Source organism: Agelaius phoeniceus, chromosome 12, assembly GCF_051311805.1.
Source record: "Agelaius phoeniceus isolate bAgePho1 chromosome 12, bAgePho1.hap1, whole genome shotgun sequence".
NCBI lineage: Eukaryota > Metazoa > Chordata > Aves > Passeriformes > Icteridae > Agelaius > Agelaius phoeniceus.
Window position 1 is genome coordinate 2,653,889 of NC_135276.1, and position 13,536 is coordinate 2,667,424.

Genomic DNA, 13,536 nt, shown 5'->3' on the forward strand with positions numbered 1-13,536 from the left:
GCATCAGGCAAATGCCAGCTCCAGGAGAGGCAAATGAGCTCTTGCTGGCCAGAAATAAGGGTTGCAGCAGTGTCTCTCAATTGTCAGCGTCCGGCTAGCTCCCAGCACTGCTAGCAGCACGAGGGGACACTTCTCCCGAGAGCTGGCTTCGGGATAGCGCCTAAGGCAGTGCCCAGCTTGCGGCTGCAGGCACACCTTGTGCAGGACGGAGTCTAGTAAAGGCTGCAACCAGCGGAAAGAAGAGGGCAGACTCCAACTGTGGCTTAATCCAGGCTTTAATTAATCCCGGAGGGACCGACAGGAGAAGACGGGGGGGGGGGGGGGGGGGGGGGAAGAAGGGGGGGGCTGACAAGGTTTTAAGGGTAGGGAGGTGCCAGGCATTGGGCCAATGGGGGTGCAGTGGGGAGTGGGGTCCAAGGGATTGACACGTGGGCAACACCACCAGGAAACATTCTGGGGAGGGGCCCCGGTTCCTCAGCCGACCATCGAACTCCCCTGCTGGAACATTCTAGCAGTAAGGGCGGGCAGTGAGAGTGATTGGCGGGGTACCGGGGAGGGGTCAGAAGAAAAGATCCAAGGGTTTCCAGGGAAACCAGGGCGGAGTTTAGGGGATACATTGTTGGCTGGGGTGGAGCCAGGAAGACAGACAGCTCCAAAGGCGGGAAGGGAGAACTGGGGCAGAACCATTTTCAGACAGAAGGGGATTGGAATAAAACAATCTAATAACTTAACAAAACACACTACAACAAAGGGTCATCTTCTCTGCTTAGTGTTTGGCTCTGGTCCAAGCCAGACACAAGATGGTTACATTTCTTGAGCAATTAAAAGATCCCTGGGACTGTGTGTGGGCACAGAAGCACTTGTGGCCATGCTGGTACACGCTGCCAGTTTCCGAGACCCAGCAGCCACAGGCAAACCACTTTTGGGAATGCTTTGTCCTTTAAGCTGAATCCCCAGCTGCACAGGAATGTGCAGGCAGGCCAGAGCCCCAGGGACTGCTGGCAGCACCCCACTACAGGTGACCGTCCTGCCGTGCCCAGGAAGGTGGGTGGTGGCTGTTTGGTCTGTCAGTCCTGCAGCAGGATGAGCCATTCCAGGATTATCCTCTGTGAGTGGGCAGCTGCTCTGCACTGAGTGTCACAGCTGCAAATACAGCCAGGCAAGGGGGAGGCTGAGGGGAGCTGGGCACATCCCCCCCATGTGCCAAGAGGCAGCCTCAGAGCCCTGGTGCTCTCTGTGCAAGCTCCCTGTGGGCATTTCAAAGCACATCTCACACGAGTGCTCTGTGGGGTGAACTGAGCCATGCAGAGTATGGGGCTTGCAGAAAGCTCCCTGTGAAGGCAGAGCTCCTACCACACTCTCTGCACCAGGCCCTCATTTCCAGACAGCCCTGACAGCCTCCTGGGCTAACACCCGCCAATCTCACCTCTTCCTTGGGTGTAAATTTGATTTGCAGATTCTGGCACCTTCCTGCACCAAGAGTTCCTCTGGGGGGCTTCACTTCAAAGGGACAGGGCTCATCCTCCAGCGCCTGCTGCTTCTGATGTACGGCTGGTGTCATGTATTTGCACTGATTGCTCTGGGCACAGAAACCAATCATGTGAGGTCTCCTCGTGCTCTGAGACACTGACACGGTGCTGAGAGCACCCACAGCCAAACCAAGTGTGGGCCCCATAGCCTACAGCAGGAGGGAAGCCCTGGAGACAGGGCAGGCAGATAGGGAACTACTGTCCTCAGAGGAGGAAGAGGAATGGGTGAAGATGGCAGCAAAGCAAAGCATCAGCTAATGGAACAGCTCCAGGCAAACCAGCCTTGATCTAGACCCTCAGAAGCTTCCTCAAACACGCTGTAGACCCAAGTGCTCAGGCAGCCACAGGAGCAGAAAGGGCAAGAATCACAAAAAAAACCCAACCAAGAAGTTCCGTCTTCAATGTTGCCTGTGCTTTACCTTCTGAACAGGCTTTACGGACCATCTGCAGGGTACTCGGAACCAGTTGTAGAGATGGACTGTCTCAACCTTGCACTGCCCAACCACGACAGCAGAGTAGTGCAGAGTGTTCTTGGAAAGTTCGATTGACAGTTCAGACACATTGGCATGAAGATGGATGTTATATGTGGGGCCTTTTGTCACCTGGAGAAGAACAGAGAATTCAGCGGAGCGTGCAGGTGACATCTGCTGCCCAGCCTGCTGCCTGCCCCAGGAGCTGTGGTACCTCTATGGGCAGCAGCACATCCACATCGCCCCGTGGCCGCCGCGCACTTTCAAAGCGCACGTCAAATTTCTTGATGTAGCTGTGGGGCAGGCCCTCCACCTCGTCCAGGTCCACACTGAAACCTTGAAGAGATGAACACAAAGCAGCTGAGATACACCAGAAATACAAAATGTGTCATAAGCACATTAAGGCCTTACAGGTGTCCTGGCTGAGAGGTCTGGCAAAAGCCCCACGCCGTGCTGTGACCTGGACAAAAACTTAAGAGTGCACCTGAACACTGCTCAGACACAGTGAGCCACTGGGGGATGGAAGGGCAGCCTTGCCTCAAGGCCTCTTTTCGAAACCTCTTTTGATCCACCAGAGGATCTCACAGGCCGTTTCCTCAATAAAGGCTGAATATAAGTTCTGTGACAGTGTGAACTCCAAACAAATCACTTCAAAAACACAGCAGACCCCACTGGTTGGCAAAACAAGCCCACAGAGTGCCCAAAGAAACCTGATGCCCATGGGAGCCAAGGGCAGAATATGCTGAGAGGTGACCAGGGCGATGAGCCCATCTGGCCTCTACACAGGAGCACTAGGGCAGTCACAGGCAGGCCAGGTCCCTGGGCATGGCTGGCCAGGGGAGTTCTGCCTCTAAAGCTCCCAGCAGGGGCACTGAGAAGAAAAAGCTCAGAAACCTCCCCAAGTTCAATGGCTTAAGCTAATCTGTCTGAGACACCTCCTTCAAGCCCACAGGAAGTGTCTCCAGCACTGCTTACCTGTGTCCTCCAGGACAGATACATTGACCTGGAAAGACACTGGGATCTGCCCATGGTTGGTGATCTCCAGAGTGCTTCTCTCAGTGAAACCCTTCCGGACAGTGCCCATGTCCAGGACATACTCGGGCAGCGCAACTCTGCAAGGAAGATTAAGGACAGTCCTTAAACCACAGCCTGGCTACACATCCAGGTGGATGGAGGATACAAATACAGTGGCTATTTCTTTATTCACTGCTGTAAAAAATCAGCTCAAGCCCATGAAACCCATGGCCTGACCACCTGGCAATGACTTTGGGAAGTCAGGAGTGCAGGTCCTAGGTTTTTTCAGCTACTAATGGTACCTGAAAATAAGTTTAAAATGGACACTGGCCACAGCTCCTCTGCCATGAAAACCCAGTGTAAGTGAGAATACTAAGTCTCCACTGGTCTCAATGAAACTGCGTAGCCTGCCGTACAGCCTGAGCCTGAAATTGCTTTGGGGTCTAGGAACAAGATTTGCCTGCACAGGAAATCTTCATTGCTCTGCAACCAGATCACACGATCTGTTCTGCAGAGCATCTTCTTCCTGAATTGAAGCTCCCATGCTTGTGCTGCATCATGATGGTGCAAAGGGACAGGCCATGTCACCTGCCCTGCCACCCCACCAGGGTTCAAGCCATCTGATTTTGGGTTTTAAAGGGTTTGCTGACATGTGCAGTTCCCTTCTCCTTTTGTTCAGTGTCACAGCTGCACAGCTGTTAGTTGGAAGCAAGACTTCAGCTGGGAGCTGTCTCTTTCAGAGCTAGGCAGCAGGGACAGAGTCTATGCTGTCTGAAGGGCTTGAAGGTCTGCATTGGGTCCCCCAGCTCTAGGGACAGAACCCCACAGCTGTGGGGAGCTGAGCAGTCCAAAGCTCAGCGTGGTGCTGGGGAAGGAAGGACACTCCACTGCTCACAGGCAGTGTGTCACAGCCACCAGAGCCTTTCTGTTCCCAGCTCTGCAGACCCAAGGAGCTCTCAGGAGAAGAGGACATGGCTGGGTGTTCCCCTGGGGCACCTGGAGATGGGAGTCCCTACTCACTTGACAAGGCTCTGGCACAGCTCCTTGTCAGGGAAGCTGCTCTTCGGGGGCTGGGATGTGAGCTTTTCCTGCAGCTCCAGAGCAGCCTTCTCTATCAGCTTCCTCACCATGTTTATCTGCAGCTGACTGTTTGGCTGAGGAAAGGGAAGACAGGGGCTGGTTAGCAAAGGTCCTTCCCAAGGTTTACACCTGAGAAAGGATCCCACCCCACTCTTGTTGGGAGGGGGTGTGGGATCCTCCTGTCTGGCTGCTCAGTGCCTGTGACACCTCCTGCTCTCTTAGCCAGGACCTCATCTCCAGGGAAGTAACTCCAGCATCTTTGCCTGCCCAGACACTGTCAGCAAAGCTGATCTGGCCAGGCAGACAGACAAGCCAGGAACCTTCCAGAGCTCCAGATACTTGCCTGCCCCCAGCCAGTACCCAAGCAGCTTGGACAAAAACTGTCTTGAAAGGGGGACCAAGCTAGTGCTTCTTGGAGATGAGCAGGGCCAGCACAGCCCCAGGGCACAGTCAGGCAGCTGCTGTTAAGGGCTGTAAATCTGGCAGGGCTTGGGTTGGAACCAACAAACTGCCCAGCAATGACCTGCATCTCCTTCAAAGCACCATCAACTCCATCCCTGGAGCATGGCCTTCAGGATCTCTCCCTGGGCTAGCCAGGAAGCTGCTGCAGCCCCAGAAGAGACCATGAGCAGAGGGGCAGCCCTAGGGGCAATGCTGAGGTGACACAAGGTTGTCAGTGGGCAGGGAGGTCCCAGGTGCCATCAGGGCAGTGGGGAGCTGCTGTGGGCTGCAAGGGGCTCAGGTGACATGGAGAGGGTGGCCTGTGCCAAACGGGGCTGCAGTTGTTCTTACTACAATGCCAGAGTCAAGGATGCTGGGCTGCAGGTCCTGAGTCTTCGGAATCAGACTCTTTGGAGTCTCAGTTTTTGGGGTCTGAGTCTTCTTCTGAACAGCTGATTTATTCCTCTGACTGTATTGTTGCAGGGGTTTCATGAGCTGTGTCAGAGGCTTCTCATGTGTTTCTTTTCCTGAAGGAAGAAAACATCCACAAAGAGAAGTGTGAGCAAAGTGCCAGTCCCATTGAAGCTGGGAAGTCCCTACCTCCCAACACTGGTTTCTTCCAGAAAGAAATCCCTCAAGCCATCTATGGGAAGTGGATGCTGCTGCTCCTCTCTGAATCCTCATGTTCGCTCCCACCTATCTCCCTCCCCACTGAGGAGCAGCTCATCCCCTGCAATGTTACACAAACCCAACCCTGCCAGAAGCCCTGCCAGCCTCTCTTACAGCTTTCCCAAGCCTTTCACTCTAGCCATTGTCCTTCAGGATCCTGCCAGATGAGCTGGCAGGCTCTGCAGGGTGGTTCCTGGGACAAAGTTCACATGGGATCCTCTGCTCAAGACTCATGAAGCAACCAGGGGGCTTGACTTGGTCTGGGAGTCCTGCAACCCTCCAGGCTTGGTGGAGGTTGGCATGAGCTGCCCTCAGGGCCTATGGTAGGGAACGAAACCAGAGGGGCCCTTCCTGAGGGCAGACAGGCAATGCCCACCTTTGATGTTCCAGGGCAGGTTCAAAGTGATCATAGGAAAGGATGCCTCTCCTTTCAGGAAGATATTTTCTGGTTCCAGGTCACCCACTTGAAGCTGATAAGTCCTGCTGAAGGCTCCTGGAAATCCAGGCATGTAAGAGAATTCCAGCACTTGCTTCTCACCAGGTGCAACAGAGCCCTGCATGGACAGGAGAAGAGAGAGAGAATGCATCAGAGTGTTTGATGGGGATGGCTCAGGGCACAGACAGGCTGAGCAGACAGGTTCTCATCTAGAAGAAACCATCAGACCACATCACCTTAGCGATAAACATATTACAGTGTTGGCTTTCACAACTGTTAGAGTAAATACTATGTGGTTTATAATGTTGACTTTTGTAAAAGAAGTTTTGCTAAAGTTTAGAGTTCTTTTAATGCGAATGTTGTGTTGTGATACCAACGTTGGTGAAGAGTTGTTGTAGTATTAACACTTAACCAATAAAGGAATGGAAACCTGTTGAATGTGTCAAAAAGTAACAAATGACCAGGACTAGAACAACTGCACATGCTCCAAAAAGGTGAGACAGAGGAGGAACTATGTTAAAATATTTCAATATGTATAAGCATTTGTAGATATGGATTAGGCTGATGCAGTACCCAGGGTGTATCAGGGGTGTTGCTGTGTTGACTGGTCTGTGCCTCTGGCTAAGCACCCAAGCCAAGCCCTGCTGCCGGCCCATGGAGCCCGGCCCCGCTGCCGGCCGATCCAGCCCCGGCCCCGCACGCTGGTGCGGCTGGCAGCATTTGCTCCATCTGCCGAGCAGGAGCCGACACAGCGCCTCAGGGCTCTAGCGGTGACGCTCTGTCCCCGTCCTCTGTTGCTCTCTCCGTTTCTCATTTTCTCTCTCACTCTCTTTTCTGTCCCCTTCTGGTCGGGACCATACCCTTTCTTTACCAATAAACAGTTTTCAGATATAAGGGTGCGTTTGTGCCTTATTTTCCTCTGAGAAATCTATCAAAAAGAATTCTCCTCTGCTCCCCTTCCAGCAGGACAGGACAGTGACCCACGCACCTGTGCCTCCTGCCGGTGTCTGCCTCTGACAGCAGAGCCACCCACCGGCCAAGGCCGGGGGGGAGTCTGTCAGGAGAGCACTTGTTTGACCTTCTCTGCCCACAGCAGAAATTGCTTACAGCCCTGTCTCTCTCATGGCTGGGTTTGGGGTTTTCCTCTCCGACTTTCCCCCTCCCTCCCCCCAGTTTTTTTTTTTTCCCTTTAACACTCTCCGGGGCCACCTGACACAGGGCTGGGCTCAGTCACTTGTGCTACTTACAGTGGTGGGGTTGACCAGAAACACACCAGGCAGATGCTGGTCTGCAGGGCTAGGCTTTAGCACCCAGTTGAATTCAATCTTGCCAGTGTTCTCCAGGGTGACCTTGCTGTGATGAATTTCATTAAACATCTGGAGAGAAGGCACAGGAGAGGGAAGTTACAGACCCAGGCCTGCTGCTGGGAATCTCCTTCCTCCCTCCTGGGCTTGAAAGCAGACACATCATGGGAGCAGGGACCAGGGAGGAGATAGGGGCACTTGGGAACCTGGGGAACCCCCAGGCCCAGGGCACCTGCACAGCACCAGGCAGCTCTGGCAGCACACAGAGCTGTGGTAACAACCATGTGAGGGCCAGCAATAAATGAACCAGGGCACACAGGCCCTCTGCACTCTGAGGGGTCACCCACAGCCAGGAGAAACAGAGACAGCACTGGGGCATTCCAGGAGAAAAGGCACCTGCATGCAAGTATTGGCAAGCAACATGCATGCAACAAGGGAGTCACCCAGGGCAACACAGACAGGGCCAGCAGCTGGAAATATCTGTGGGCTTTCCACTGAAAAAGAGTGAAGTGGGGATTATTCTGGGACAGTATCTCCAAATATAGTGACTGGAAGCCTAACTTCTTCCCTTGATTATTGTGTGGATTAAGCAAGAGCTTTAGACAAGAGCATCTCCTTGGAGGCCAGGCTTTAGGTGTGGATCAGCAGAGAGATGTCTCAGGGACACACCCCTCAGAGCACCCCCACTGGGACCCTGCCTGCCCCAGAGGCAGTGTTAGGTACCCTGAAAAAGAGGCATTCCCAGCATTGTGGAGAGGGTTGGAGATGGCCATTTTAGAGCAGCTTGGATGCCAGATGTGTCCCTCAAAGGTTGGGCTTCCAAGCCCCAGAGCCAACAAAGGGGCTGGGAAGGGGAGGGAGCCCTGGAGCGAGGTGGGCAGGAACCCACCAAGGCAAGGAGCTGTGCCAGGGATGTGTGTGGTACCTGAGAGCCACAGCTGGTCTCCCGGGGGCTCACGGAGTAGCTGATGCATGCGGTCTCCCCAGTCAGCACCACCTCGTAGGTGGGGCCTCCCTCCACGTGGCACAGCGCCGTGACATCAGAGATGGTGTTGAAATGGCTACAGAAGGTGAAGGAGACCTGCTGGCTCTCTCCTGGCTGCAGCACACCAGACAGTGGCAGGATACTGAAAACCTGGAGGACAGGAGAGATTGAGCTGTTGAGCATGGAAATGTATGCAGAAGAGCATCTTGGAGCAAAGTGCAGCTGTGACAGCAATAGGCCCAGAGGGGCCTATTCCCCAAACACTGCCAGAATCACCCTCATCTCATCTTGCATCCAGTGCAGGGACCATGGGGAAAATCTTCTCCCATCCTCACGGGTCAATGCATTAATTAATACACTACATTAAAGTAAATGTCTCCTGGCAGTAGAAATTCTCTCTGATGCACAACTTGCCTTTAAAAAGCCTTTCTTACTGCTTTTAGAAAAGGTGGACACTCAGAGTGAGAGCTCTTGGAGCTCAGGGAGCTCAGAGAAGAACTCCAGCCCAGCTCATCTGACTCCTGAGGCCTTTCCCCTTTCTCTCTGATATATATGGTGTGCTCTCAAGGTGCCTCAGCAAAAGCTCCTGCAAAACTTTCCTATGAGATGAGGTCCAGGGGGAGCAGTGCCCTCCACAGGTGCTGAACAGCGTCCTTGGGCAGCCCTACAATGTGTCCTGCAAGGCCTCTCCAACAAGCAGCTGCACCAGCAGCCCTTTGTGATGGGCCTGCAGGGATGGGAGGCCCCTCTGTGGCCAGTGCTGAGGGCCCCCAGCGGCACTGGCAGCTCCAGTCCTGCTGGCCACACTGACAATGGGCAGTGAGATTCCCTCTTACCTCCTCTGCTTCCAGGGGAGTGTGCAGTACATCCGTGGGGGAGATGGTTCCCACCAGCCCTAGTGGGATGTAGTACCGTCCATGAGTTTCTGCTGGCACCTGAAAAAGAAGCCATTTTCTGTGCTGGGAGGAAGAGACAGCCACTTTGCAAAGTCTCCCTTTGTAAGACAGCTCCAGCAGGGCAATAGCAGCTCTGGGTGAAAGCAGAGCCCTGCAAACAGGGAGTCTGGCTGCCTTGGGAAGAGGCTCCATGGAGATCAGGATCATCCCAGCTTGCTCTGGGAGGCAAGCTGGAGGTCTTATCATCATGCTGCATATAAAAGCCTCATCTTACATTGTGAAGGAAACAAGGCAAAAAAATCCCACACTCAACACAGGTCTGTAGGATCTGAGTGAGCTTCTCCAAGGAAAACTCTCCTATTTCTCCCTCCCACACACTCCATGTCCAGCCACTGGCCCTGCTGCGAGCCCACTCTCAGGGCACAGCACAGCAGGGCAGCAAAAAGGGAGCTCAGCAGCACAAGCACGACTTGTTGGTGGCAGGCTGGGGAGGCAACACAAGCACTAGGTGTACAAGAAAATCTACCTCTGCTCCTGGAGATTGGGCAAGATCCTGAGATTCTTTCAGGGCTGTGACTGGCTCCTCCACATTTCTAATCCTGAGGCGTCTCCTTTGAGATGCTGAGGAATGCAGACTGGGTCTCTTCTCCTTTGGTGGTTGGGGTTTGAATTTATTAAGCTCATATCTGGAATATAACATAACTATGAACAGGGACCTGCAGTGGGAGGGAGGGACACCTGCACCAGCAGCTCCTGGCCAGGATGCAGCCCCTGGGTGGGTGCTGGCACACTGAACTGAGAAATGGTTGGATCCAGCCCTTCCCAATCCAGGCTGGAGCAGGTCTGTTCTAAAGGCAGCCCAGGGATGACACTGAGGTGCTGCAGCAGCTGCAACTGCTTGCACTGAGCAACTACAGAGGACAGGCATGAACACCTGGTGGGGATGCAAAAAGCACAGTGGGAGAGGGAAAGACAGAGAAGGCAGCAAAAAGGTGAGATCTGAGGCACCAAGGGGTAGAGCTGGCCACTGATGAGCCAGCACAGCCCCCACCCCCAGTGCCCAACACCAGAAACTGCAGCTCTACCAGGGATTTATCAGGAATATTCCCCTGACACTGGTGGGGGGTTGGTTGACATTGTCCAACACTCCCAGGTGACTCAGGTCACATCCCCCATTTTAAATTGAAGCAGGTGCTCAGGGTAACTCTGCTTGTGTTTCTATGCCATGTGAGGGACACAGCTGAGCTGTGCCTGCCTGTCACCCTGCTGAGCTGCAAGTGCTCCCCACAGTCAAACACCACCTGGATGCTCCATTCCCAGACAGGCCTGTAATGACCTGCTCCCCAAAGAATCACTGTCTTTAGCTTTGTAGCTTGTTATCTAAGCCCGGGTTTCATTTCTGGATGAGGTGCTCTCTCATCATAACCCCCAAGAGATCCCTAATCATCTATTCCACTGTCTTTAGTTGTAATGAATGGTTTGAGGCAACTTCCCAGGACCATGGTGCCCAGACAACGACATTTTTCACTCTAAAGTAGAAACTCTCTGGGAGGCAGGGATAGGAGATGATGTGATGAACAAGTCCTGCTGTCAAGCACTACAGAACCCATAAGGGACATGTTGCAGTGAGGGAAAGTCAAAATGAGTATCAAGTGTCACAAAAAAAGGAGTGAAGAATCCGAGGTGTCCACTGAAAGCTGACCCCTGGGAAAGAAATCGTCCTGGCAGTAAAGGAGTTGTCTCAGAAAAGAAGGGAAGGCTGTTCAGCTGGCTGTTCAGCATCAGCCCAGGCACTAAGTAGCTCTTTGTCTGGTGTTGGGACTGTCTGGGCATCCTCCAGCACAACACAAGGGAGGAAGGTGAGGAGCAGAGAGCAGCTCCTGCAGAGAGGACCCATCCCAAAGCAGAGGGGCCAGAAGGGCCTCCAGCAGCACTGTGGGAGCTGGGACTAGGAGCCCTTCATCAAGGTGGACATTGCCTCATGCCACAGAAGTCTGAGAAAGCAGCTTTCACCCCAGCTTTCCTTCCCAGGGAAACCACTGGGAAGGGGCAGCACCAAATTGGTAGAAAACCCATTGCCTGAGCATCCAGCCTGAGCACAGCTGGTCGGTGTTATTTGCATAAGAAAAAGTCAAAAGCAGTCTGTGAGATCCCAGGCAAACAGTACAAACAGGACACCAGCAAGAAGAGCTTCAAGGAGAGGGCAAAGGTGCACATACCTCAACCTGTAAACCTGGCTCTTGGAGTGGAATGACCAGCGGTACTGGACGGGCAGTGGGCTGCAGTTGGTCATCTCCAGGGAACGCACTTCTTCAGCACCAGCCACGATGCAGCCAAACTCCAGGGAGCTGGGCTGCATCTGGAGATTTGGAAAGTGCACTTCTCCCCACAGGATGATGCGCTCCACAAAAGGATGGCCCCTGACCAAGTTTATATTCAGAACCTTCTCTTTTTTCCAGGTCTTAAAATCCAGTTCATAAGCTGGGTCAAACGCGACATAGAGATGACAGGTCTCCCCTACATCCACTCTCACAGGCTGCAAGGAGATGAGCAGTAATTAATCACCTGTGGGATGATGTCCCAAGGTCTGGCAGCATGAAACAGTAAATGCTCCAAGTGACCCCAGCACGGGCTTCTCAGTTCATGGTTCATCTCTCTCCAGCAGGGCTCTGGCTGCAGGCACCACAGTCCAGTCCAGGATCCCTCAGGCTCCCGTTTCTGTGCTCAGCCCCAGTACAAGGGGGTGGCTGCTGGAGAGCTGGCATGGCTTTCCAGGAGACACCTTCCCTGCATGGCTTGCCCAGACCCAGCTGCCTGCTCCCTTCTCCCTGTGCCTTAAAGCCAGGATGGATCTTCTCAATTCAGATAAGATTTTGATTCTTTCAGCAGCTTTGCTGATGCAGCTCAGGCCAGCCCACTGCTGATGCTACAGAATAAACTTCTTGACTCAAGGAGCTCCCAACAGAAAGGCACCACCACATCCCTCCTCTTCAGACCCCACTGGAGGAGGCCAGGGCTGCTCACCTGGCCATCTGGGAGGGGCTGCTGCTCCTTATCACAGACCAGGAACGGCCGCTCCAAGTCCAGCATGAGGTCCAGTGGCAGCATGCAGGTGTTTTTTAAAGACAAAGGCTGGTACTTCAGCCTCAGGACATCACTGGGTTTCTATGGAAACAGGAGAGAAGGAAAACCAGCCTCAACTAGCCATAGACGTCCTTCTGCTTCTGATGCATCTCACATTCTTCAGCCCCACAAGTGCATCCATCTCTATTTACCCTTTCTATTTGTTTCTACCCTTCCAGGCAGTTTTTCTTTATAGCAGATGCTTTTCATGTTTAGAAACCACAGCATCATCTGGGGGACAGGGAAACACTCCCAAGTACACATGAGGGAATAAGCCCCTGAGAGGAGGTGGCTGCTTGAACAAGATCTAAAGCAGAAAGTGAATCCAGGCCATTTGTCTCCAGATTTGTCTTTCTGTTGGGCAAAACAGCACTAGATGGTCCTCATTCCCATACAGTCATTTCTCACAACCTTATTGGCTCTAGCAGCCTCATAAAAGCCTGGGCTCTTCCTTCCTGTCTGTGCATTGTGCTGGGCTTCCTGCATGGTTTAGAGAAACCAGGGACTTTGGGAAGCCAGTTCTGGAGGTACTGATATCAAACAGGTGCTGTGCCATAGTATGCAATAAATCAGTTTGTGTGTGTGGCATTGAGCAGAACCCAGGCAGAATCAGGGAGAGCTGAAAAGCTCCTAAATTACATCTGAACTGCCTGTTCCAGGGGGGATTCTGTACTTCAGTGGAAGCCTGGGAAACCAGAGGAGAGGCCTGAAACTACAGAAACCAAAGGATGAAAGATCTTCTCTTTTTTAGACAACTTGCAGGAGAGGGAAAGGTGATGCTGGAGCTGGGATCCAGAGACTAAAGGGCACCTGCTCTGCCTCAGTGTTATCACTGCAGCTGCAAGATGTCTGGGGGTCCTTTGAAGCAGGTGAGACTTAGGGAAATGCACAGAGCTGTACCATATAACTATATCATAAAGTGTTCATGCCAATAGCAGAGAAGGCAAAGAGACACAGGAGGCGATGGGTTTTTCCTTGTCAGCCTGAGGAATTCACAGGAATTTCCATTTTTCCCAGCTTCCCTACAGCATCAGTGTACAGACATCACCGTGCCTTGGAGCATCCTCCAAAACCTCCCTTTACAGTGAGCAGAGAAACTGGCATTTCTCTGGAAGTGGCCACAATCCCCCTTGGCAGTGCAGCTGTAACTGCAATTTTACTTTGGGGAAATTAAATACCAGTCTCATCTCTAAAAGCATCTTCACTCACTTTACAGAGTGAAGGGTAAAGAGGGGCTTTAACACAAGCACACACCCCTCTCAGCCATGCTGTTAAATGCTAGGATGCAATCCAGACTTACCTTGTTCACCCGGAAAGAGAAGTGTGTGGCTGACATTTCTATAGAGGGGTGAATAAACTTGCAGGTAAGGACTGTCTCTATTATCTTCTCTGTCCTGTTGGTTATCATACTGACAGCTTCACACATCACATAATCCTGCACCTCCTGCATGCAAGAGTCACTTGTCACCAGTGGGTGGTGGCAGAGCATCCAGCAAATGCCCTCCACTGGCTCAGCACCCACCACCCACCACAGGCTCTATTCTTGCCACAGAGTTATGGTCACTGGCCCCTTTTCTTCCAGTGATGCA

The 13,536-nt window shown here is 52.9% G+C and overlaps 1 protein-coding gene across 1 annotated transcript in view; it reads right to left on the reverse strand.

Moving 5' to 3' along the window:
• Positions 1–13,536, reverse strand: part of LOC129125588 (hydrocephalus-inducing protein homolog) — a 66,094-nt gene that overhangs the window by 23,684 nt on the left and 28,874 nt on the right. The window contains exons 18-31 of the mRNA XM_077185205.1: positions 13,248–13,391; positions 11,849–11,989; positions 11,044–11,360; positions 9,351–9,510; positions 8,765–8,863; positions 7,869–8,078; positions 6,887–7,015; positions 5,580–5,757; positions 4,886–5,061; positions 4,034–4,167; positions 2,975–3,111; positions 2,214–2,335; positions 1,949–2,131; positions 1,427–1,579 (exon numbers count right to left, since the gene is read on the reverse strand). Of these exons, the coding sequence (XP_077041320.1) occupies positions 1,427–1,579; positions 1,949–2,131; positions 2,214–2,335; positions 2,975–3,111; positions 4,034–4,167; positions 4,886–5,061; positions 5,580–5,757; positions 6,887–7,015; positions 7,869–8,078; positions 8,765–8,863; positions 9,351–9,510; positions 11,044–11,360; positions 11,849–11,989; positions 13,248–13,391 (2,283 nt within the window). The remainder of the gene's footprint in view (positions 1–1,426; positions 1,580–1,948; positions 2,132–2,213; positions 2,336–2,974; positions 3,112–4,033; positions 4,168–4,885; positions 5,062–5,579; positions 5,758–6,886; positions 7,016–7,868; positions 8,079–8,764; positions 8,864–9,350; positions 9,511–11,043; positions 11,361–11,848; positions 11,990–13,247; positions 13,392–13,536) is intronic.